Source organism: Solanum dulcamara, chromosome 7, assembly GCF_947179165.1.
Source record: "Solanum dulcamara chromosome 7, daSolDulc1.2, whole genome shotgun sequence".
NCBI lineage: Eukaryota > Viridiplantae > Streptophyta > Magnoliopsida > Solanales > Solanaceae > Solanum > Solanum dulcamara.
This window is the reverse complement of record NC_077243.1, coordinates 29,194,197-29,220,520: the sequence shown is the minus strand read 5'-3', so window position 1 is coordinate 29,220,520 and position 26,324 is coordinate 29,194,197. Positions and strand designations below refer to the sequence as shown.

Genomic DNA, 26,324 nt, shown 5'->3' with positions numbered 1-26,324 from the left:
GGAAAAAATGTGTTTCGATCACCATCCCTGAACCATTTCATGTCTGCTTTCTACCTCCAATACTCCTCTTCTATATGCAAGTATTTTCTAAGTTCAGCTTCTTCTTTACTAAGTTCCCTTCTGTTTTCGTGTGATGGTGTAACTTCCAATTGAATCTCCTTCACCTTGATCACATCTTTCAATGTTGCCATGCTTTCAGAAATATTACCAAAAGTCTCTGCTCCATCCAGGCAGAGCCCTATTTACCTTTTTCATCTTTGCCTGGAACTCTGAGAAACCCATGCATCTCTAACAATACTCTGAAATTGTGGATGTTTTACCCAAAAGTTAAGAAACATTGAACTAATAATGGAACATGATCACAGCCTTGTCTTACTAGATGATGTACAGTTGTACACTGCTGCTGGAAAATATATCAAGAAACTCTTCATTTACCAGAACCTTATCCAGTTTCTTGAATATACATTCCTCCTCTATTCTATGATTCCACCAAGTAAACGTACTCTCAAATGTTGGTAATTCTTAATACGCAAGTCAGAACAAATATTTAGAACTTCATATCCAAGCAAATGACGTGACATTAAAAGGAAGTGAGGAAATAGAGGAAATAGCATTCTTTAGATTAAGAATTGAGACATTTCTACTCTTGAGATTCTCTGAGATTGTTGATTTGAGATAGAGAAAAACTATGCTACTTACATGTTGCAACATGATAAAATGTTATTTGAATTCTGACAGGACAGTATATTCTGAAAATGATTTCTGAATATAAAAGAGGAAAGAAGTAACATTCAAACTAGATTTTACTTTATTGTTACGTTGCAATACATCTATTGCCTAATATTCTTCTTTTATTTATAATAAAAACAAGTTCCACATATTTATTGATTGCAGCACCTCCTTGTCACGAAAAGCCACAAGATGGTGCATAATCTTGATAGTCAAGCAGCAGAAAAATCTTCTGCAGCTCATGTCATTCTGAGTCACTCAATTAAAGCTTGGACTTTACGATTCTCCCATCATCAAATGTTATCATCACCTTGCCAATTGCTCTCCTATCTTTAAGAGCAGTAAAAGCAAGATGGGCCTGCAAAAAGGAAACAATAATGTGCATTGTTTCGATCCTATAACAATCAATAAAAGCTAAATATCTATAATATTTTAAAGCTTAAAATAGGTGCACTAGAGACATGCATATGTAACATAGTTTTTGAAAACCTACACTTGCCATGAACCCTTTCAAATGATATAATGCATTTTCCTAATTTCTCTTATTTGTATGATGACTTCTAAGTAGCATAATCATCCCAACAAGTGGTTCCTTTGTTGGAGGTGTTATATGATTACAGTTAGTTTAAAGGTCTTCCTTACGTTGACGACGTATATTGCCAAAGAAACAATAAAACAGGGAAGAACACCATAGTTACCAGCTAAATTTGCCAAGGCATGGTGGAAACTACTAGATAGGTTTTCCAAGAGCAAAAACGATGAACTAGCTCCCTAATGCCTTGCAAAAGTCTTAGCTGACTGATCTATATTTTATGACGCAGTAGTCCACCACTTTGAGATCATATTAAGTGAACAACACTTGATGATCTCAAAGTGAATACTTAACTTTGGGATTCAGTGGTTTATGCCAGCTAATGTTGAGCAAGCTCTATGTAGTAAGCATTAAGGATTCTTTCTATTTTTTGTTGTTTTGATGACATTGGTGTCCGGATTAGCTTACGCGCACCTCCACTATTCCACCAGGTACCTGCTACCTCTCGTCAACACAAGTACCGGGTACTGAGCTTCTTTTCATTAACAAAGTATCTCTCATCGATCAAAAAGAAGAAGATAATTAAGAGAACAAAAAAAAAATTAAAAAAAAAAACTTGGGGACACAGAAGTGGTGCCATTTTGAAAACTACTTCTGTTGTGCCTCAAGTTGAACAGGGATTTTCTCATTTCACTTTTCTCTGAAAAAAACAAAAAGTCAAACCAGTAAATAACAGTTAATACTTCTGTTTCTGTTATTGCCCCTTTGCATTGACATAAATTTATTTGAATATGAAGTTATGCTAGTAATTGCAAATTAAAGGACTTTGTACATTGAAATGTATCTGATATCAAACAATTTGAACTTAAACATGTGATATATAGTGTCATAAAAAAATGTGATAGATAGTAGTACCAATTTAACATTTTTGGTCCTCGTCTTCTAGTGTTGGTGGGAGTTGAGTCCTTAAGTTTGAATTATAGCATATAATCCCCAATTAATCTTAACATTTTTAGGATTCTCTGACCAGAAAAGAAAAACTAATGAGAAATAACCAAGTTTTCTATTTTGTTCCTAAGTTTCTGAATTCATGCTACCAGTACGTCTGGCAACCAGATTGTTCAACACAAGGATGAAAAAGAAAGTAACTTCTGCCTTAGTCCTCCTTAGAGAAGGGTGAGAATAGTCAGATCAAGGCATCGAGATGGTCCTAAGTGTCCTAACAAATTTCAACAAATTTTCCATATTGGAAGGAACTTCATTTAGTATGTTAATTTATTAGCGCAAGTTGGCCCAGGCATGACCTTAGCTAGAAAAGAGTAGAGGTCGTGGATTAGGGTAGAAGGCTAGTAGGGATAGAATGGTGTCTTGCCGTGTGTTGGTTTAGGGTGGTTGTAGGTCTAGGCGTGCCTTTAAAGTTGTGTTGCTATTGCCTTTGATTATCGAAGTACTTTGCTATAGTATTGTTCTTGTCCTGTAAATTTTGCATTGCATATTTTTTTTTTTATTACATTATGCTATATATATTGTTTTTCTCTCATATTTGGAACTGGGACTTTTGAGCCGAGGGTCTTTCGGAAACAGCCTCTCTACCTCCATGAGGTAATGATAAGATCTGCCTACATCCTACCCTCCCCAGACCCCACTTGTGGGATTTCACTAGGTAGTTGTTGTTGTTGTTAAGTTGGCCCGGACACCATAGTATCAAATAATAAGAATGTCATGTTTTTGCTTTTCAAAGATTTCTTCATAATGGAAAGCAGAAATATCAAATAGAAGAAACAAACATCCAGATAAGCCCTTATGTGCTGTTTTCCTTCAATTCAGAACTCTGAATTCTTGCACACTATCTGATCATTAGGGATCTTCAAATTAGTTAAAATCCTCACATAAGGGGTACCTTGCTCTAACCATTAATCCCCGAAGAATATGGACTTACCAACCTATTCAATACTTGATTACTGGCTATTCAAGGTCCATCGTGGGGTCATTAAGCATGAGAGAAACTTGAGTGCATCTAAGGTTTAGAGGTTCTAGGTGGTACGGACTAACAGCAAAAATTTGTGCCTTTACATGATTATGAACTTATCGAAGAGCGATTGAATGATGCATTTGTGCATTGAGAGTGACGTAATCTTTCATGCAAGTACATACTCTTACATTATATTCTGGCAAGAAATCTGATAAGTCACATTTATGTGTATTTATGCTTTTTCTCATATTTGAATTGTTAAGAATTATATGATGTAATTCCTCACTATTTGTGTTGTTTTAATGATAGGTGTGCAATGAAGGAGACAATGAGGAATTACACAAGATTCAAGTGAAAGAGGTGCAAGAAATGAAGAAAAATTGGATACAAAACAGCCCTGATCGTCGCAGCAGTCATGTTTTGGTCGCTACTCAAGGAACTTGATGGTGATTAGGATTCATGGTGGAGCGCGACATCAAGCCAATGGTGGCCCTTGGAACTCTTTCACCAAATTTGAGGTGCTTCAAGGAATCTCAAGTGCACATCTTCAAGCTATACACTCCCTGATTGAGAAGATGGAGTCCTTGGAGGCCATCGAAGACCCATATGTGGGGTACTCAAGTTGTGGAAGATTAGCTTGGATGGAAGAGAGAGAAGACCCACATGTGGAGATGCAAGCTCAAGCTATGGAAGATAGCTTGGAAGGAAAATGCGGAAGAGGATGCGCCCAAAAATGCAGCCGCAACTTCGATATGCGGCGCCGTTACTCCAACCAGAAGCTCCATTGAGAAGAGCTCACTTGCAACCCCCTTATGCGATTGCATAACCCACTTGCAGCTGCAAGTTCCTTCGCATCATGAGCTTGGAGTCCGTTTTTGGGTATTTGTGATAAGGCCACCTTTGGGCTATGCTTGTAAAGACAACTCTTAGTCATTTCCATTAAATATTTTGAAATATTTTTTTTCTTTTGGATAAAGATTGCTTTGCAGAAGATTGAGGAAACTCCTTTGAGAGTGTAGTTCCTCCTTTATGGAGATTAGGCTAGTTTAGTGGGTGGATTCCCTTATCTCTTACTTTGAGCCTCTCTTGGATAATCTAGGATTAGATTTCCATCTATGCATTCAAGTCTCTTCTTCCTTGGATTGTTCATATAATGTTTGTAGATTGAGAGGTATAGGTATCAAGTCCTATGTTGATCAATCACAATATTTAATTGATTAAATCCTTTCTTTCTTCTATCTCATCTCCTATTTCTTCTTCTATAGAATAGAAGAAAGAAAGGATTTAATCAATTAAATATTGTGATCCCCTATTATGTGTTGTTTTCCACATGAGAATCCCTAGTTTCCCAACTAGGATCGTATCATCGTCGCAGCGGTGAAGTTTTGGTCGCTGCGACTAGAATGTAGAATCTCAGCTCTTTCATTTTAAGGCTGTGCAAGAGGAATATAAAAAGAGATTTTTGGAGGAAGCTAGGGCGGAGGGGACAGAACGCAGTTTTTGGATGAAAAAAGAGAGAAAAGAAACACGAGATTCCCAGGTTTTGCTGATAGTTTGAAGATTTATCAGGAGTTTCTTCTTGATTTTGATTCATCCACTTTTCTATTCTCTTGAATTATGAATTTGTCAATGCTTAAGATAACCATGGTTGATTTTTCTCCACGTATGGAGTAACGCTTTTGTAGTCAAGTTCGGATGAAACCTACGGTCTGATTAGTGATTACTTGGTCTTTTTCTCATGTGTTAACTTGATTTCTTGAGGAGTTATTAAGTTATTCATCGCAAGAGATAATTGAGTTTCTCCACTGTTTTAATTCGTTGTCAGATGTTCTTCGGTTGAATATTAATTCTATTCGCAAGAAAGAATTAGTAATTAAACTAGAGAAGTGTCACATCGATATTCGAAAGAAATCTATATTTGTAGATCTACAGGGGATTATTGAACACTAACTTCACGTTTTATACTTTTTGTTCTTTCTTTTACTTGTATATCCAAAGGGAGTATGGTTATTAGAAAGGACAAGAAGGATAGAATGTATTCACAAGAACCGTTCATACTTTACGAAGGTTGGTGGTTATTAGAAAGGACAAGAAGGATAGAATGTATTCACAAGAAACATTCATTCTTTACGAAGGTTGGTGAATGGTGACCAAAATCACTAATTATTTAATAGGTGGATTCTTGACTCAGCTCATTCATTGTCTCTGAATTATATTATATATGTCTACTTGAAATGCGTCATTACTCTTCCTTAGTTAATTCATTCATTTAACAATCAAACTTCCTCAACAATCGGAATTCTCAAATAGTAATTAATCACTCTCAATTAGCATAAAATTATCCTAATCCTCGTGGGTTCGACAATCTTTGACAAGTGCGAGCTTCAGTTTTAGATATTAGTTTTGTGCTCGTCAAAATCAATTCAGGTAAATTGTATATCAACCTTTTCAAATATGAATTACTAATTTCCCTGCACATTGCTAGGATATTTTTCTTACTTTTACTATTTCCCCGCACATTGCTAGGATGTTTTTCTTACTTTTCATGGATTTCATAAGTGATAAAGTCCATAGCTTCTTACCTGTGCCAGGCTGAATGTATGAGAAATGTTGATTGTAATCAAACCCTTAGACAACCAAGATAGAAGCTCCTTCAGAGAATCTCCAAGCACATTAGGTTGATGTATCTTATGGCTTCCCCAGTACAGTCCGTGAATTGTCCAGTTCTGAAAAACGAAAATGTATGAAAAAATTATGGTATTACTACACAAGGAAAACAAATTTGCTTTATCCTTTTTCATTTGGTTTGGGGTGAGGAATGAAGGGGTAAACGGAGATACGAAGTAAGAAAAGTCAACTGTTGCTCATGCTGCCTGTATTACTAGTCTCCTGGATACTTGGAAGTAGCTTGTTCATATAATGAAACAAAAGATGGAGAGACCTCTTATATTGATTTAGGAGCAACATGTCTTAAAAGAAAACAATTACTTATATGTCTTGCCATCCTCTTGTGACAATACTGTGAATTTCAACTCTTGCCATCCTCTTGTGACAATACTGTGAATTTCAACTCTTAAATTCTTCGAGATTGAGAAATGTTATGCTACTAGCATGTTTCAACATAGTAGATGTGGTCTGAATTATGAAAGTCTATATTGTGAACATGAATTTTGAAATTACTGCTTGTATTGAAACTAATTAGTAGGTACAAGGAGCTAGTTGTGCCCACAACATGTTTTACTCAACTTAGCAGCCTTGGACATGTCTAATTCAGAGCTACACAATTTGACCGGCAGATTATCTCAATTGGGACATGTGCAGGTAAGAAGAATATACGGGACAAGAGTTGGAAGATGTTATACAAATGCTCCGATCTTCAACCCAATGAGCAATTCTTAGAGATTAAATCTGGGAATTGGCTTCAATGGGAAATTATTCTTATCTCCTCCAGCTTTCTACCTCTTGCTACACCCTTCTCCTCTATCCCATTTTGATCCCACTAGTTCTTTCTTCTTGCAGCCCTTTTCTCCAGACTTTCTGTCACTATTCTCCGAATCCCTAAACCTCAATAAAGGCCCTATTCACTGGTTTTGCTGCTGCACTTTCTTATTGCTTCTAATGAATTTCAACCTCAAACCTATGGAAAATTTTCTGCATCTGTCTTTTTCTTCACCCAATAGAAGTTGCCTAGGAGCGAAAGCAGCCTATTTTCCAAGTACAGCATCACCTCTAGCCCAGCTTAGAGGGTGTTTGGCTAAGCTTATAGATTATAAGCACTTTTGGTTAGACCAAGATTTTTACTATTTTATTCTAGATATTTTTTAAAATTCTCAAAATACATTCTTGAAAACAAAAGTATTACCTTTTTTCCATTTCATATTTCTCATTCGGACTTTTTCTTACAAATATAATTTTACATTTCTAACTTTTTGTACAAATTGTTAGGGTATTTTAGTCATTTTAAGAAAAGAATAGTTTTAACAACACTTTTTTACCAAACATATCAACGGCTTATTATCAATTTGAATACTTCAATCCACACATGTAATTGCTTATTTATCAAATCAGTTTTAGCACTTACAAAAAAAATTCAGCACTTCAAAGCCTATCAGCTAATCCAAACAGATTCTTAGTAGCCAGAAAAAAGTTTCTTTTTTTTTTCTCAAATTATGTTGGGCCGAGGCCCATTTTACTGATAATCAGAAAAAAGTTTCTTGCCTTTTTTGCCTTATATATTTTGTGGGTCATTGCAGTAGTAGGTCTGATAATAATCTCTTTGCATTTTGTTCTTCAGTTATTCACCATTTTGGTTCTAATTATGCATGTGCCCTTGTTATTAAGTTGTTAACAAATAAGATCATCAGTTGTCTGTTAAATCTTGATTCTACCATTCGTCCAAAATTATCTAGCAGTGGAATTTGTTTCATAAACCACTGAGGCAGACCAAATCAAGCACATCCTAATAGAAAATTTATACTTCAACTCAAGCAAATCAGATCTGGCTTGATTCTCTCACAAATCATACTCCAAACTTGCAACACTAGGCACCATGATCAGGTAGGTTTCTTCTAACACTGCACAAAATGAGACAAACTTGTGTGGGATCTAAGGATAATGCAATCTATGCATGTACCGTCAGAAGATTTTTTACTTGGAGAATGAAAATACTCCTCAATCTGCTGCACTAATAAACCAACAATGGTAGCTGAAGCACATATAAAGTTATAAAGTTGAATCACATGTATAGACGAGTCTGATAACAACGATTCAGAGGCTTCACGAGTTCAAACTTAATCCATGATATAGCATTTATCCTACAAACCAAAATAAGTGACAAACTCCAATAATTGTTCAATATCCTTTTCTTTTCCACTACAACTATTGAACTCTTTAAGCTGTGTCTCCAGTATAACTGCTTCACATATTACATAACCATCAAGACCATCTTTACACCACTTCCATCAAGACCATTTTTCACTGCTGTTCTTTACCCATTCAATCCCAAGACAACAAAGAGGAGACTTACAGATTTCACAATTTAACTTTATGGGTTTAAGAAGCCATCTCAGCTCCAAAATAATCTAAGATAGGACATCAATTAGCGATGAAAGAGGAATTACATTAACTGAAAAGTGATACATCTTGGTAAGATACTAACAAACTAGAGTAATACATGTCTATTAAGCACTAATATTTTTAGTAAAATCAACTGCATTACAAGGAAAGAACCAAAAGGGTAAACGGGAAAATAGATCAGGGTGCTTAAAAGCAATACCTTCACCAACGCAATGTTCGGTGGGATGACAGGTACATCCCCGCTTGCAAATCCAATAACCAGAATTTGTGCTCCCCAACTTAATAGCTTTAAGCTATCTTTTGTAAGCTTCCCACCGACTGGATCATACAAGACATCAACCCCTTTGAGCTTTCTTGACTTCAGGAAGCCCTTGACACTTTCAATGACATTTGCATTGCTTAAGTCTACTGCATGATCAACACCTAAAGATTTCAAAAACTGCACCTTTTCATTTCCCCTAAGATTCAACAGACAAGACAAGGATAAATTTTAGTACAAAAACCTTAAATTAACTTTCTTGTACACATAAGAATCTACAAGTACCTAGCCACTGCAATAACTGTCGCTCCACAAACCTTCCCAATTTGTACGGCCGAAAGCCCAACGCCTCCAGCTGCTCCAAGTACCAGTAAAACCTACAACGTGTAAAACCAATATATGTTGCATGTATTGCAGGTGTTTAAATAAATCATGTAACAAAATGGCATAAGCCTTTTCTTCCCAAAAACTCAGGGAAGGTAACTACCTGTTTGGGACGCAGCCGCGCTCTATGCACCAGAGCCACATGTGATGTCCCATACGCAACAGGAAGTGCACCAGCTGCAACTAGATCACACCCATCAGGTACTTGAAACCTTTCAATTACAAAGCAAATTTAAGAGACTTCTCAAACCATTGAATCCAAGCAGAAAAAATAACATCTAGTTTGTCTCATATACAAAGACCGATCGGGTACACTTCCCATTTTATGCAAGTTTTAGTGTATTTTGAAATATATGCACCAAGTACCAAGAACAAACTACACTTATTTCAATTGTTTAATCAATCAAACAATCAATTAACTACCCCTCAATTCAAACTAGTTAGATTAGAGTACATAAGTCATGCATATCCATTCTGCTCTATTGGGCCCATTTCATTTCACTACAAATTGGGATCATTCAAAAACAGGAAAGTAAACTAGCTTTCTACACTTGAATTTCTTAAAATGTTTAATATTAGAAATAAAGCAGAGGAGAATAAGGAAGAACTGACAAGTCGGATTCATCGGCGACGATGAATTGAGCAAATGAGCCAAGACCAACGAAAGAGCAAACGAGGTCTCCAATTTTGAACTTAGTGACATTGGGTCCAACGGCTTCAACGACGCCGGAGTAATCGGAGCCGGGGATGAAGGGTAACGGAGGTTTCTCTTGGTATTTGCCAAGGACTTGGAGGTAATTTGCGAAATTCAAGCTGGTGGCTTTGATTCGAACTCTAACGGAGGTTGGCGATTCCAAAATAGGGATAGGATGGGAGGTTGAAAGATCGAGTGAGGAATTCTCCGAGGCGTTCGGTGGCAGAGTAGGGTCGCCGAGCTTCCTTACAAGTAGAGCTTCCATTTCTTCCCAATATCTTCTGCATTTGTTAGTTTGGATTGACTTATATTTTCAGTTTTTTTTGCTTTGTTTTTAATTTTTTTTTTTAGAGTGTTTGGATGTCAACGTAAAGTCATTTTTTATTTAAAATAAAGTTTAATAAATAATTAGATTTATTTGAATAAATTTATTTTAAGTAATTTATAAGTTGAAAACAGCTTATAAATAAATAAAAAATTGATCTGTACCTATTTTTTTATTTTAATTTATAAGTAATTTTTAATTTATAAATTAATTAAAAATAAATCAATTCAAACAGGCTACAGATACCCTTTTTGTACATTAGGGGTGTTATGTATGAAAGAGAGGTTTTTTGGAAAACAAAATAAAGTGGGATTTTTACTTATTTATTTATTCGATATATAAGTGAAAAATAATATTTTAAAAATAAAAAATGATTAAAATATTTTTAACGTATGAGAAAAAGCTTACACTTATTTTTTTTAAAAGGCATAATAAATAAATATGTCTTTTAATTTGGTATCACATGTTATCTATTTTCTTCAAATTTTTGAATGTGTACAAATAAACAATTAAATTTATATAAAGTTAAATAAGGAAACACATGCTTTCTATGTGACATATTATACATAGGACTCATGTAGGCAACCCTATACAAATTTAACGAAAAAAGATCAAATATAATCATGTACTATTGAAAATAATTCAAATATATCCCTCATTATATTTTCTAGCTTATAATTTGTTATTGATTTACCCTTATATCTAATAGATGACACGTGGACAGCCAAAAATTGCCCATTAGGTTTTCTTTGTTTGAAAACTGAACTGGGTGGGTCGATATAATTCATTAGATCGGATTATGTAATTGAGGCGGCGGGTTATATCTGAATTGGGTCTAATTTAAAGAGGACGGCGAACTGGGAACCTTTGCTTTGTCCAGAGATTTCTGCTTCAAAGGTATGGTTTTCAAATTTCATAGCTGTGTTTTTGCTATTATTTATTTTCTTTCTTCAAACTTCATAGTCTAGGATTTTTTGTATGATTTCTTTTCTTGCTTGAAGTTTCATAGCCTAGAATTTTGGGTATGATTTTACGCTCATTGTATGTTTTATATATATATATATTTTTACTTCATTAGTGACAAGGCAGTATTGATTAAAAAAAGAGGAGTATAATGTCTGAAGATAGTTATTCATCGGAGAGAAAGTGTCATTGCGGTGAAATTGCAAATTCCTTTACTTTAAAAACTCCCTCAAATGTCGGAAGAAGATTTTATAAGTGTCCTAAACCTGAAGTAAGTTTTACTACTGAATTTGAATTGTTATTTTATTTTTTAAAAATTTCAGTTACCCTCTTCATAATGATGTTCATAATTTGAAGTTGTTTTGATTATGGTGCACAAAAAAATTCATGTGGTTACTGAGAGTGGCACGATAAATTATTTTTGGATAGAGCGGTGGTCCTAATAAATAATTTAAAGACACAAGTTAATAAGCCTACGGTTAAAATTGATACTTTAAAGACACAAGTTAATAAGACTAAAGTCTTCCTTTAGATGAATTTGTTCACCAGTTTGTGCATAATTTGTATAATGTTGTTAACACATTTTTTTTCTCAGTTTGTCTCATATATTATGCCTCAAAATTTCACTTTCCCCGCGATGGCCTTTGTTTTTGTTTGAAGTTACCCCATGGGATCGGTGTTCGTGCGTATTCGTATCCCATTTTCTTCGTGTCCAAATAGTTTCAGATTTTCACATGGAATGAATTTTCATTTTCATCGTAGAAAAAGAAGTCGGAGTTCAACCAATTTTTCTGTGAGATATTTCATTCTAGTCATCCACAAAAAATTGAGAATAAATGAGCTGTCTCATTCACCTCTGATTCACTTGACAATCCCAATAATTGATTAACCATAAAATTTATATTGGGTCAAAACATACCCCATTTTAGTCGGGTCAAAATATAATATAGATGATTCCTAAATTAATTAACTAATTTAAGGAATAAATAATTTAGGAAGAGATTGAAGGGTATCATGTCGGCAGTTAAGAATAGAATTGAACTTAGAAAGCACTTGAAAGATATAAGATGCAGACACAAGCTTTTTAAGTGCAGAAAATATTAGAAAGATAGCAATATTAGAGTAAATGTAATACGTAGTGATTACAAAAATCTTGTCACAACAAATATAATTAAATAGCAATTATCTATAACAACTGCAGGTGCAAAAAAAGTAAAGAAGTTTTGATTCTTCTACATAACATCTATTTTTAAAACTCTGTAACATACACCACTATCACCTGCAACTACTTGAGGTTAATGTTCTTGATACCACAAGCTGCTTGCACAAGAAACGCAGCAAGTTGCTTGCACCAAAAAACCAGCAAGCTGCTTACACAAAGTCTCCATAATAGTCTCAAGGGTCATAATGATTACTAGACAGTTTTATCACTACGAAAATACAATGAGCAATATAAGCGACAAGAACTACACGATTCAATACAACTAACCAACAAGTAGCCTTTCAATAGACTAAATTGTACGATTCAACAAAAAATAACTATAAATTTCAATCAAATTTCAGAAAACTGAACATAATATTTCAACATACTAAATTGAACGATTCAACACAAAATAACATGAAATCATCAATACCGTTTGAATGCCACAATATAACCCCCAAAAATTTATGCAATCAGTTCTAGTTTGACATTCATTTTCTCAGTTTATCACCAACTTTGCAAAAACTACTTCCCAATAGTACTGTTTAAACAGTATTTACATCACCAAATTAAATAAAAACAAGTTTTCAAACTTAAACAAAGGTTAACCAAATTGATATTGTCTCTTCTTTGGTTTCAACTTTCCAATTTTTTCTTGACCTTGAACTTTCAATTGATTGATAGTAATTGCATTTTTACCTTTTCAAGTTAAGTTTCTTGATTATATTGAAAGATTTGTTGGATCACTTACACCATTGTGGTCACTTTTGGACTTGATACCCTACTCCCAATTGGTATATATTGTTATTGTCTTCTTTGAAGTCTAGTAAGTATTCCGAAACAATAGTAGGTTGTAGACAAGGATCTTTGTGGTGTTCAAAAAATATTCTACTTTGATTGTTTTTTGTTTGTTGAGGCGTTGTTAGGTTTATGTTTACTTCATATGTTGTTTTTTCTTAGCAAGCAATTTTTCATTTCTTGGCTGTAACATAAACAATGAAGTTAAAAATTACAAGTAATTCACTAAAATATTAATTAAATTATTTAAAAATTACCTTGTCACAGCCCCTGAAATTATGATTTGGCTCTCGTCAATTGCTACATGTAATCACTCGACCTTTGCTTGAAACAGCCCACTCACCTTGCCTCTTAAGTGCTTCTTTGTGCCTAACTCTCTTACCTTTAGGCCTGCCAGCAAGCTCAATCTACTCTGGTGGCCCCATTGCTTGATAAGGGTTAATTTTTCAAAAAATTTCTTCCCTTATAGGTTGCAACTTATGATTATAAGTTAGCAGAAATGCCACTTTGCTATGATACTATTCATTCCGGTCAAAACATATTTTTTTTGTGCAGCAAGGCTTTAATTGTAGGAGGACATGGAATTCCTTCAAGTTTTCATACTCTACAAGTTGTATCTTTTTACCCTCAAATTTACATGTGCCTATCAAATACTTCAATAACTTCATATTTATTATCACTATTGCAGCCCACTCTACAAATTTGAGCTATCTTCAGATAATCATTATACAACTTCAAGCTTTTAGGACTGAAAGCAATAGCCCATTTTATCATAGAATCCTCTTTTTCTCTCAATTTATTCATTAATTGATTCTTCTATCTTCCAACATTTCACCGATGGGTTTGAATCTTGCTTCAAGTATCCAAAAATTAAATGACGTATTCATATTATTTTCAATTGTTGGATTCTTATACACGGTATTAAAATAATCTCTACAACAATTTTTGGGAGGATATTTGTGCAAATCCTCTCCGGCAGGTAAATTCATTATTTTCAACCAACTTAGATGATCCTGGAACTCCTCTTCACAAGTGTCTCATGCACAAAATGGCTTTTTAACCCATCTTTACCATGTCTTCAGCACCAATTTGCCTCAATGTGTCTCACATAGTATCTACTACGTAATTTGAGGGAGCACAATCTTTATTGAATCAAGTAATCCCTACATGCTAAAGGTAAACAATTAAACTTTTGAAGATACAAAACATAACTGAAAAAGAAAAAAATAAGCATAAATGAAGTTAGATAATATACCTTCTGTATGTCTAACATGAAGGTTATGCCTTCTCCATTTTAGAATTCTAGTGAATGTTGAAGTAGCTTCAAAAATCATTTCCAAGTTCTTTTGGTCTCCTCATCCACAATAGCCCAAGCTAAAGGGTAGAAGTGCTTCATATTGTCTTAATCAACATCAATCAGTAGTTGTTCTTTGGCTTTACCTTTAAGAAATGTGTCATTTAATCTAATAAATGGTTTCAACCCTTTCTTAAAACCCATCTTCATTGCATTGAAGCAAATATGCATTTTTTAAAAATTTCTTTTTCTTTGTACAAGTGCTTCCTAGATAAGTCAATCACAACACTTCCTGGATTAGATTCCTTTAGTTCAATGGCATAAGAATCAAGTTTGTTATAACCATCAATAAAATCACTTTCTAAAGTTTTCAGAATCATTCTTTTGGCTCTTTTGCACTTTTTTTGACTAGCATTTAACTTAAAAGCATCATGCAAAACAGACCTCATTTCATTAATCTTAATATTTGAATTTTCTTGTAACTTTTTCTTAAAATATTAAGTTATTGTAGAGTAATCAACAACGAGATTATCAAATGTTGGCCAACATGTATGATTATTATTTAGAATTTTAATTCTTATCCCTAGAGTATGAACATCTCTAGAAATATGGCATACAAATGGGCATGACACTTCATTACATGTAAATCTCAATCTAGACCTGTCACTTTAACTACTGTTAACTTTACATTCATGGCCAATCCATAAAGCCTAATGCATTGTCTTGCTTCCGGTATGTACTTGGAGGACATACCCTTATACAACTATAAATAATCATACAAACCTCAGATATTTCTCTTTTTTTTTCAGTAGTAATTGCCTCTAATTCTTCAAAATCGTATTCTGAAGAATCATGCACAACTTCACTTTCACTTTTACTATAATCAATTCCAATTTCAGCAACTGATGAGAAAAATGACTCGGCATATTGGACAATATTAGGAAAAATAACAGCAAGTTAACACTCTTGCACAAAAAACATGTTTATTATAAAAAAAATCTTCGAACACAAGAGGTTGTAACTTTCTAATTTCAATATCCCCTTCTACTTCATGATATCTCTCAGAAGGATCTTTTACAATTAACTGTTACTCACCAACAAATTCAAATTGAGTAGTGTACTCATTGACGATATCTATAAAAGAAAAAAGGTATGAATCATACACTCTCCATAAGTTGTACGACTTCTTTCTGTACAAGACAAAAGATTCTCTAATACATTCACATCCATAGTTAAAGTATATGTCAATATTAACAACTTTAATACTTTAAAAATATCTGGTAAAACAAAGTAAGCAACCCAATTTCAAAAAGTAAAGAAATAAGAGAAAGAAAATAATTAAAAGAAAAGAAAATAATTGTAAAGTCAGGTGACAACAAATCAAAAAAATTGACTAAAAAATAAAATGAATAGATACTATATAACTGTAGAATTAAAAATTTAAAAGGGAACACATTTCATTATTGTTAAAGAATATAAAATATGAAAGAGACCACACTTTATGACTCTTGAAAAATAAAAAAACATGAAAGTTCACATTATTTAATACCAAAAAAAATTCCTAAATCATTTCGGGATCACAAATCAAAAGTACTCGTGCAAATAAATCTGACACCAAATTAAGACAGTAACCGACATAATATATATAAACAGATTATGTCGAATTTGAAGCAATACCCAAAACACTAGGCTATGAAGCTTATAGCAAGAACAAAAATCATATCCAAAACATTAGGCTAAGAAGCTTGAAGCAAGAAAAGTAACATAAAATCATACCCAAAATTCTAGGCTATGAAGCTTCAAGCAAGAAAAGAAATCATTGGAAAAAAAATCTAGGCTATAAAATTTGAAGCAAGAAAAGAAATCATATCCAAAACCTTAAGCTAAGAAGCTTGAAGCAATAAAAAGAACATAAAATCATACCTAAAATTATAGGCTATAAAGCTTCAAGCAAGAAAAGACATCACACAGAAAAAAACCTGGCTATAAAAATTTGAAGCAAGAAAATAGCAAAAACACTGAAGTTATGAAGTTTGAAAATCTTACCTTTGAAGCAAAATTCTCTGGGGAAAGCAGAGGTTCCCAGTTCGCCGTCCTCTTTGGTTTCTAGGGAGAGAAGGTTTTCTGTGTTGAATAATGAATTGGGTGGGTCGATCTATATAATTGATTAGATGGGGTTATGCTTTTAGGGGGGGGGGGGATTATATATAATTGGGTCTATTTTAAATTGAATGAAATCTTTTTATCTTTTTTGCCCACGTGTCACTTCGTTAGATATAAGGATAAATCAGTATCAAAGTATAATGACTGGGATATATTTAGCCCGAAAGTATAACGAGTAGTATATTTAAATTAGGGGAAAATGAAAAATACATCCCCAAGCTTTTGAAAATGATATTTACATATCATCTGTTATACTATTGATACATCAAAGTCCCTGCCGTCCAAAAATTGGAGCGTTTATGTTCTTCACACTAACAGACAGACATGTGTTCTAATCTTGTCCATTTATCCGAGTTTGATTTAAAATTAAAACACAAAAAAAGGACTCAAATTAAAGAATACCCACCCAAATAACTATACCCACCCCACTGCCCAAACCAAAACACCCCAAAATTCTTTCGAGCTACCATAATTCTTTCAAGACTCAAAATTCACAATCTTACACAAATCAGAATCTCATATTTCCAATCCCAATTATACCGCAGTTATCATCATCGTTCTCACAAACCCACTTCAAAATCCTCACCTGAAACTTAAAGCCCTCATAATAAGCCCACAAGAAACCTTCTTCGCAAGTCAATACTACTCCTTGCCGATCTCGAACAAATTTAAGATCTCGATGAAGCTATTTCACTCTTCCATGATTACTAACAAATAGGATTCAAACATGACTACCCTACTTATTCTTGTCTTGTTTATAAGCTCGGAAAGTCTCAAAATTTTGAAGTTGTTGAAACCCTTCTTGTGTATCTAGAAACCCATTATATTAGATGTAAAGAAAACACTTTTAATTGGGTTACCAGTTAGTTGATAAAGCTATTGAGCTTTTTCAAAAAAATGGGGTCATTTAATACGAGTCCCTTTTTTTGGGTTAATTTTAAATCGAAAATCGGGTAAATGGACAAGATGAGGACACGTGTTCATACATTTCTGTTCGTCAGTGTGAAGGACACAAACACTCTACTTTTTGGCCGGCAGGGGCTTTGATGTATCAATAGTATAACGGAGGGTATGTAAATACCATTTTCAAAAGTTTGGAGGTATATTTGTGCCTTTTTTCTTTAAACTATTTCAATAGTAAAGGGTTATATTTGGTCTTTTTTCGTAAATTTAAATACCTACTTATGTACACCTAAATTTATAGGGTGTAGATGTCAAACTAAAAGGCACGTTTTTGTAATATTCTTTTTAAAAATATTTCAATCTACCTTTTTTGTTCAAGAATAACTAACACTAAAATGATCTTTTTCAATTTTAGAAAAATCATTTAGCATATTATAATTGACCAGAAATATCACTTTATTCAAAAAGTAAATTCGCCCAATTTAAATCCAAGTCTGTTGGAAGAATCAATTAAAGGTGACAAAAAGATTTTAAAATGTAAAACAAAATGACTCGAGTTTTAAGAATTGAGTGTAGGTGACAAGTTTATGATTAAGATTCAATAATATTTGACTATTTTCAAATAAGAGCCCGTTTGGATTGGCTTTAAGTTGGTCAAAACCAACTTAAAGTCCCTTTTCAGCTTTTGGACGTGTTTGTCTAAGACTAAGTTTAAGCCAGAAAGTTGTTAAAGTCAGTCAAAAATGAAAAGTTAGGATTCCTAACTTTTTTTTGTCCAAGTGCTTAAAGTCATTTTCTTTGACCATGGAAATTACTTTTATATCCCTTATATTTTAACTAAATTTTCAAACTACCCTTTTTATTCTTTTAACCCTAAAATTCACATAATTTTTCTCATTTAAGCACTTTTATCCAAACACTCAACTGCTTATTTATAAAAATAATTTTCAGCACTTTAAAGTTCTAAAAGCACTTCATACATAAAAGTTACTTTTTTTAAGCCCATCCAAACGGGCTCTAAGTCCTCAAATTTTCTTATTTACATTGTCACCTAATAAAATAAAACCCTATTCCCAAATTGGAAGAATGGATATGTTTTCTTCTTCTTCTTTTATCCGTGCTTTTCTTATTCCTCCTCCTCTCTTACCTGCGTTTACCTCTTCTTCTTGTTCTTTTTCTCTCACCTGTGTTTCTCATGTTCGTGTTGATGTTACTTTTGGAATGAGAGTTGAGGCTTTTTAAAAAATAAAAATATTTTGGTCTCAATTTTTGGATTAACTATTGTTCATGTTAGCTTGGAAATTACTTGAGAGGTGATTTTTAATTATTTGGTAAGTGAATTCATGTAATTATTGTGTGTATTGTTTATTTGAGTTATTTTTCTAGTTTCAAATATTTCAGTTGTTTCAACAACCGTTGTTGTTTCAGCAATGTTGTTGCAGGTGTTCAAATAGATCTAGTAGTTACTGAAAAATATGCAACAATAGCTTAGATATTTTTTCAGCAACTGCTTCATCAATTGTAGCAACTGCTGAAGCAGATGCAATTATTGATTATGTTTCAGTAGTTGTTGCATTAATTTCAGCACTTGCTGCATCATATTCAGTGAGAGATAAAACATATGCAGTAGTTGCTGAAGTTGCTGAATAATATATAGTAACTGTTGCATATGTTGCTCCAACTGATGAAGCAGTTGCTAAATAAAATACAACACTTATTGCATTTTAATATAGTTTTTCTCATGTCATGAATATTTTTTTTAATTTTAAATCATAATATCTTAAAGTGCCTTCAACATCATGAATGGGGGCAAAATAATATTAGGGGTTGATTGTTAAGATGATTGGGTTGAGTCCAACAATTATTATATTTGGTGTTGAAAGGGTAAACAAATGATTGAGATGATACTAATGAATGTGCATTGAGATGTAGCGTATGAAGATTTTGCGAATAAAATATTATCGACTGTGAATTAAATTGTGAGTTATCAGATATTACCATCACTTACATATACAGTTAAGGTGAAAAGTAGAGGATGGCTTATTTTAGGATAAAAAATCAAGTTAGTTTGTGTACATATTGGAAGATGAGGGTAGACCCATTTGAAGAGTATACGTGGTTGAAAGGGTGGTAGAGAACCACAATACATCTGAAAATCAACAAGTGTTAGATAATGAATGTTCACAAGAAAGTGAAGGTAAACAAACGCCTACACTTGAAGTTGCCAGCAATACGTTGATAACGCAACTAATACAGTCGAATGATGTTCAAGATGATGGAAAAGATTTTTATGATATGTCATTCAAGAATAAGCAAGATCTAGATATTGCAGTGAAAATTGCTTGCTGAAAAAAGATTTTAGATTTAAAAAGGTGATAAACTTGTATTTTGTGCATTATGTCAAATGTGTACATCCCGAGTGCAACTGATGATTGAAAGTTGTAAAGCTTAAAAGTTCTGAAAGGTTTTACATCAGAAAGTGTGAAAGGTTTCACACATGTGGTTCTCAACAACTTACGAGCCATTATCCACTTGCCACAATAAAAGCCATTGATGCATAATTCAATGATAAGTTTTTCGAGGGTAAAGACCCATTTACAAAAGATCTGAAGACTTCAATCCATGTGGAATTAGGCTGCAAGGTCAGTTATTGAAAAGTTTAAAAAGGAAGCGAGATTGTAAACTCTTTAATAAGGAAAACACATGAGCATGGATATGCAGTTCTTCATGCGAGTGTTATATGCTTAACATAAAAATTCAAAAACTAAGATAGCATTGAATCTTGATGAAAATGGTAAATTCAAGTTTTTTTTTGTGATCATAGGAGCTTAAATTCTTGGTTTTAGGCATATGAGAAAAGTCATCACTGTTGATGAAACATTTTAAAAGGGAAAGTGCGAAGGTGTGTAGTTATCTGTTGTTGCACAGAATGTAGAGAAACATATTTTTTCAGTGGCTTTTTGTGTAGTAGATTTTGAGCGTGACACCTCTTATCAGTATTTTTTTGAGCAAATGAGCAGCTTTGTAGATGATACTTGTAATGATCCGAAAGGTCATTTTTAAAAATATTTACCATTTTACCCTTCTCGATAGTTGCTCCAAAGTCATTTTTGATCAGTTTGCAAAGTTGGCTTTGGAAATTCTATGAAAAGTTGTGATTTTGGAAAGTTTTGAGTTTTTAGAGGCTTAAATTGTTTAAAAGTGATTTTTGGTATCAACCAGAGTTATAAGCCTCGGAATGAAATTTGGTCAGTTCTATCAGCTCCAGAATTTGGAAATTGGTTTGTGAGAGTTGTCGATTTCAGATTTGGGGTTATATTGTGGAATTAAGGTGTCATAAGTTGGAAATTATTGAAATTTTAGCCTTTGAGTTGACTTTGGTCAACATCCGGAGTTCAAATGCTCAAAACGGATTTTCGACGATTCTATTAGATTCGAAAGATGATTTTAATCCTAGTTGAGGTCTTTTTTTGATTTTTTCAGAAGTTTCAAGCTTGTTTTAATATTTTTTAGCGTTAATTTAGTTTAGTTGAGACTAAACGGGTTTCGGATCAAGGAGACCTCGAATTCAAATTATGACGATTCCATTGGTTTCAAAACATATTTTATAATCAATTTACTTCATTGGTTTCTGTTTATAGGGTTCTAGATAAGTTTTGAAGGTCAAAAAGATATTCTGAAGGTTGCTGATGCATACTTATAGCGACGGAAATATTTTAGCGACGAAATCGCTGAGTTAAATATATGTCCAAACCCATTTTTGTATTTTTGACATTTTGAGAGCTAGGAAGGTCTGTTTGATGTGATTTTTGATGTGTTTTTCTCCAATAATCATTGGGTAAATTTCTAACCTTATTTTACTTGTTTTCCAAGAATATCTCTTTCATATTTTGTGATTTCTATTCACAAAGTAGAGATTTCAAATCCCAAAATATAGAAATAAAAGTGTTTATTTGAAGGTTGATTTGGAATGGGTTTTCATTTATTTTTGGGATTTAAAGTTGTTGTATTGTGGGTAAGCTGTTTTTAACAAAGATTTTTCAAAATTTCTCGTTTTAAACCGAGTTTCAAATGTGGGTTTTGGGGTTTCTTCCTCAAGTTGCAAAATTAGTAATTCTTTGATTTGGAGCTCGATTTTTGCTCTATTTTTATGAATTTTTCAACCACAAACTCCTTTTTACTTGTAGAACATTATTTTTAAATAAAATTTTGATTTTGACCTACTCGATTTCGGAGTGATTTTTAATTGATTTTAACTCTAATTCCTAACCTTAGCAACATGGATATTATTGAACTTCTTTTGATCAATCATTTCTATTCTTCATAGTTGAAGGTCATTTTTGAATCGGTGTTTGAGGTTAAAGGCTCTGGTAGAGTGTTTAGGTGGAGTTTTGTCCTTCGAGATTGTGTTGATTTGACTATTGTTCGGAAGGGAAAAGCTCAAGTTTTGGATTAATTGTGATTGATTAAGGTAAGTGAACTTCTAAAACTCTATAAATCTTGTAGATTACTTGAACTTGCTTTCGTATGTGTGTTGGGGAGTAATAGGAACAAGGCTTGGAATGATAATAACGTGAATTGTGCTTAATGAACGATCGGGGTTAATAAAAGATTATGTGTGCTATGATTGTGATCGGAAACGTGAACCTCTTAACTTGAACTTTGATGAAATGCTCTGTAATGAACTTGAAGGCTATTTTCGATATTTTCAATAAAATTATCATTTTACCTCTCCCATTAGTTTTTCTTAGTCACTTTGGGTGGGTCTGAAGACTGATTTTTGGAAATATTGTGAAAAATTGAGGTTTTGCCGAAGAAATGAGTTTTAAAGGCTTAAATCAATTTTTGAGTTTTAGAGTCATTTAGATTTTCGAGTCTTGAAATAGAATTTTGTCAATTTCATTAATTTCGGAATGGAGAAATTAGCCTAGGAGAGTTGTTGGAATCAGATTTGGAGTTGAAACATAGATTTTAGGTCATGAATTGGAAATTTAGTTAAAGTTTGATTTAAGTTTGACTTTGGTCAATATTTGGGGTTTGGGTGCTCGAATTGGATTTATGATAGTTTCATTGGTTTTGGGAGGTGATCCTAACGCTAGAAATGATTTGTTGTAATTTTTAGAGGTCTCGAGGGCATTTTGGGTATTTCAAGTGTCGAAACTAGTTATTGTTGTGATTTATCGGGTTTCGGATCAAGGAGACTTAGAATTCAAATTCTGATGTTTTCATTGATAAAACTTTAAGCTTAGTACAAGATTTTAAAAGAAAATATTTCTTTCATAAATACAATAGACCCTATTCGATAATATATGTAATCTCATATGTTATTTCTAATACACATTATTCTGATTGCTTTGTCATAAAAGAGACAAGATTATCCCCATCTATTTGAGTAAGTTAGTCAGATACAAATGCCTAGTATAACACAGATACAAGAAATAGAAGATACGCCGTTAGATTTAGATTTACAATCTAAATCTTTATACAACCAACGAGATTTCATATCTCGATTATCTTTTGAGAAAACTCGAGTCATAAATCCTGCAGCAATGATAAGAAGAACACAATCAGAAAGAGTTAGACAACCTATCTTAGAAACAAAAAAATAATGAAATAAAAAATTATAAGATAAAAGGAGAATATTTTAATGGTATACAATTTATTCCATCAACATCCTATTAGATACAGGAGCTAGTGGAAATTACATTAGCCTTAGGCTATGTAACCATCTCCAACAATATAAACTAAAAGATAATCATCTTTATACTGATTTTAATGAAAAAAGACATGAAATAACATAATGATAGAAACCATTTTAAAATTCAAAGACAACACTATACCTATAAGACTATTGGTTGAACCAGAAGAAAATAATGATATGTTAGAAATACTGCTAGGAACCACTTTCCTAGATAGTGTAAAACCATATGATATACTTGATCATGTTAGCAAGATTACTTACGACAATAAGATTATCTATTCAATTTAAACCTCGCACAACCCAGCGTGGTGATATAGGATATCAAAACAAATCATTTTTTTCAAAAAACACTCCCTTGCTACAATATGATATTGACTGGGATAATCCTCAGATAATAAATCGGCAATATCTCCTGCTAGAATATCAGATAACCTTCAACAAACTAGAAGAAAGCCTGGATATGATCAAACAAAAATTAGAACAATGTTTTTCTAAAAATCCCTTAGAATTTTGGGATAAAAATAAGATGGAAGCCAAGCTAGAAATGAAAGATAAAGATAAAGTTATTAGAGTGAAACCAATGAGATACAACCCCGATGACCAAGAAGAATTCCAAAAATAGATTAAAAATTATTAAGTCTTAGAATAATAAGACCTAGTAACTCCACTCATAGTTCACCAGCCCTTATGGTTAGAAATTATGCAGAGATAGTACGAAATAAATCAAGAATGATTATTAATTATAAAAAATTAAATGATAATATTATATTTGATGGATATTTCCTACCACATAAAGAAAGTCTAATTAATAGAACTACTAACAAAAGGATATTTTCTATGTTTGATTGTAAAAACGGATTTTGGCAAATAAAAATGAATAAAGATAATATTCATTATACTGCATTTTCTACCCCTCAAGGGCAATATAAATGGTTAGTCATGTCATTTAGATTAAAAAAATGCCCCACATATATTTCAAAGAAAAATGGATAATATCTTTAAAGATTATGACTATATATTTGTCTGCGTTGATGATATTTTAGTTTTGTCTGATAACCTTGAAGAATACCCTAATACACCTAAATAAGTTTACTAACTTATACTTAGAAAATGGATTAGCACTTTCTAAAAAGAAAGCGAGCCTATTAAAAATGAGATAGAATTTTTAGGATTGATAATTGACGGAAACGATATAAAATTACTAAGCCATATCGTTAAAAAGATATTTGTTTCCCCAGATAAATTAGTAGATAAAAAGCAAGTACAAAGCTTTTTAGAAAAATTTAACTATGCTTCTGATTATATTCAGAATTTGGCTGAACTAAGAAAGTCATTTCAAAAATTATTAAAAAAGAATAAAAATTTTGAATTCAATGAAGTTTTAATGAAAAGAGTAAAAGATATTAAGTTTATTTGTAAAAGTTTACCAAAATTACAATTACTAAAAGATAGTGATGATTTAATTTTTGAAACAGATGCTTCGAAATAGTGCTGGAGCGGACTATTAAAAAAGATAGATTATGATCTTAATAAAAATAAGATAGGAGAAAGTCTATGTAGATATTGTTCTAGAACCTTTTTAGATACACAAACTAGATATCATATTAATAAAAAAGAATTGTTAGCCGTAGTAAAAAATTATTAAAAATTATATTACATTTTACTACCAAAATGATTTACTCTTAGAACTGATAATACTCAAGTAAAGACTTTTGTTCATAATAATCTTTCGTCAAAATCGAAATATAAACGATTTATTAGATGCAAAGGTTATTATCCTAATATTCCTTCGATATCGAAATTGTTCGAACTAACAAAAATATTGCAGCAGATTTTCTCACCAGAGATGGAAAAAATTAAGGACCATCTTCAAGATATTGATAAAGGATTCAAAGATATCCAAACAGCCGTTTTAGATATTATCGAAATTGCTAATTTCAATTGTGAACAACTGCTTGCTGATAAGTTAATCAGCATATATGCCCAGATAACCTCAAAAATTGGATATTGCAGTGATTCATACGATATTATTAATAATGTCTTAAAAGTCCAAAAAGACGATAATACCTCCGCTACTACTGAGGTACAGGACAAATATGAAAGAATATCTTTCAGACCCCAATTACCTCAAAAGGGAATCTCTTTGGGATCTGTAAAAAATACAATTTATATGGAAAAACAGAAACAGATAATGAGAGATTTATTTTCTCTCAAAACAATGCCAAACCGATATATGGACTTCTTGGAAATATACCCCCGAATTAATTACCTACAGGATTCGTCTCCCCATGAGATCAAATATTGGTATGACTTCGGAGTAATAAACTCGATTTATCTTACAACTTCGAATTTTTCAGATATAAGTCGATTATCCTCATGGATTCAGGAAGGAGTAAAAGATTGTTATCTTAATAATCCTACGATTAGAATCAAAGATATTCTAATCCTAAAATTCATTTCTGCAGAACCAAATTTCTACAAAGAAGACAGATACCCAACATATCATTTTATGCAAATTGGCAAAGCTGATGACTTTAATATTGTTAATAATTTTCAAGAAAGATCTTTTTTAAGATTTACATAAAAAGATATTCACTACAGACGTACAATCGGTTTAAGGATTGTGCTTCAAAACATGGAACACAGTTTTAAACGAGGATTCAAAACATATGGAGGAATCAAAATACATTCCTCTATTTTGATAGCCCCGACAAAAATTACCCTGTCGTCGGTTAAAAGGTACATGAAAACCAAGATAAACTTAATTAAAAAAGGAATTATTAAATCCAGTCCACAGGCATAACAATGATTATGTGAGATGCAAAAACACACCAAGGGGACGTGTGAATTCTGCTCCCCTAGAAAGGAAAAAATAATTGAAGATGTCATGTCAACATCTTTCGAATAAAACAGAGACAGATGGATGAATAGAAGAAGATAAGGAACGAAGAAAGAAAAGTTGATAGAAGAAGATAAGAAGAAAAAGATGAAAGCGGCTGATATCTAACTTTTGTCGTTTTGTAACAATATGAAGATAGAAAATAAGGATGCAAAGAAGATAAGGATGCATTTGGTATGATAAAGACCTTTTTGTCATTTTGATAGGTGGTCCTACTAGTTTGTCTACTTTGAAAAATGGAAGAAGATAGAAAAGTATACGTAGAAGATAAAGATGACACTTTTGTCATTTTGTAGAAAAGTCATTTTTATTTAAATGTTTAGGTATAAAGTCATTGTCAAATACTATTAAACGTAAGTAAATTTAAATTTGAAGTCCGAATAGGATTAAGTCTGGTAGTTGAAGTCCGTCTCCTTCGTTTATAAAAGGAG

The 26,324-nt window shown here is 32.7% G+C and overlaps 1 protein-coding gene and 1 long non-coding RNA gene across 2 annotated transcripts in view; one reads left to right on the top strand and one right to left on the bottom strand.

Annotated features, from left to right (window-relative positions):
- Window positions 1–710: 710 nt before the first annotated feature.
- Window positions 711–9,937, bottom strand: LOC129894342 (uncharacterized). Its single transcript, XM_055969993.1, has 6 exons — window positions 9,565–9,937; window positions 9,056–9,164; window positions 8,854–8,945; window positions 8,509–8,767; window positions 5,816–5,959; window positions 711–1,087 (listed from the first exon to the last, which is right to left on the bottom strand). Exons 1-6 carry the CDS (start codon window positions 9,909–9,911, stop codon window positions 992–994), a joined length of 1,047 nt encoding a protein of 348 aa, XP_055825968.1. The 5' UTR covers window positions 9,912–9,937; the 3' UTR covers window positions 711–991.
- Window positions 9,938–10,658: 721 nt separating this feature from the next.
- Window positions 10,659–26,324, top strand: part of LOC129896371 (uncharacterized) — a 79,220-nt gene continuing 63,554 nt past the window's right edge. The window contains exons 1-2 of the long non-coding RNA XR_008767957.1: window positions 10,659–10,868; window positions 21,621–21,764. This is a non-coding gene — a long non-coding RNA (uncharacterized LOC129896371). The remainder of the gene's footprint in view (window positions 10,869–21,620; window positions 21,765–26,324) is intronic.

Coding starts and splice junctions, on each gene's coding strand:
- LOC129894342 (XM_055969993.1), bottom strand. CDS start 9,911: ATGGAAGCTCTACTTGTAAGGAAGCTCGGCGACCCTACTCTGCCACCG. Junction 9,165..9,564: donor GTCGCCGATGAATCCGACTT/GTCAGTTCTTCC, acceptor TGTAATTGAAAG/GTTTCAAGTACCTGATGGGT. Junction 8,946..9,055: donor CGCGGCTGCGTCCCAAACAG/GTAGTTACCTTC, acceptor TACACGTTGTAG/GTTTTACTGGTACTTGGAGC.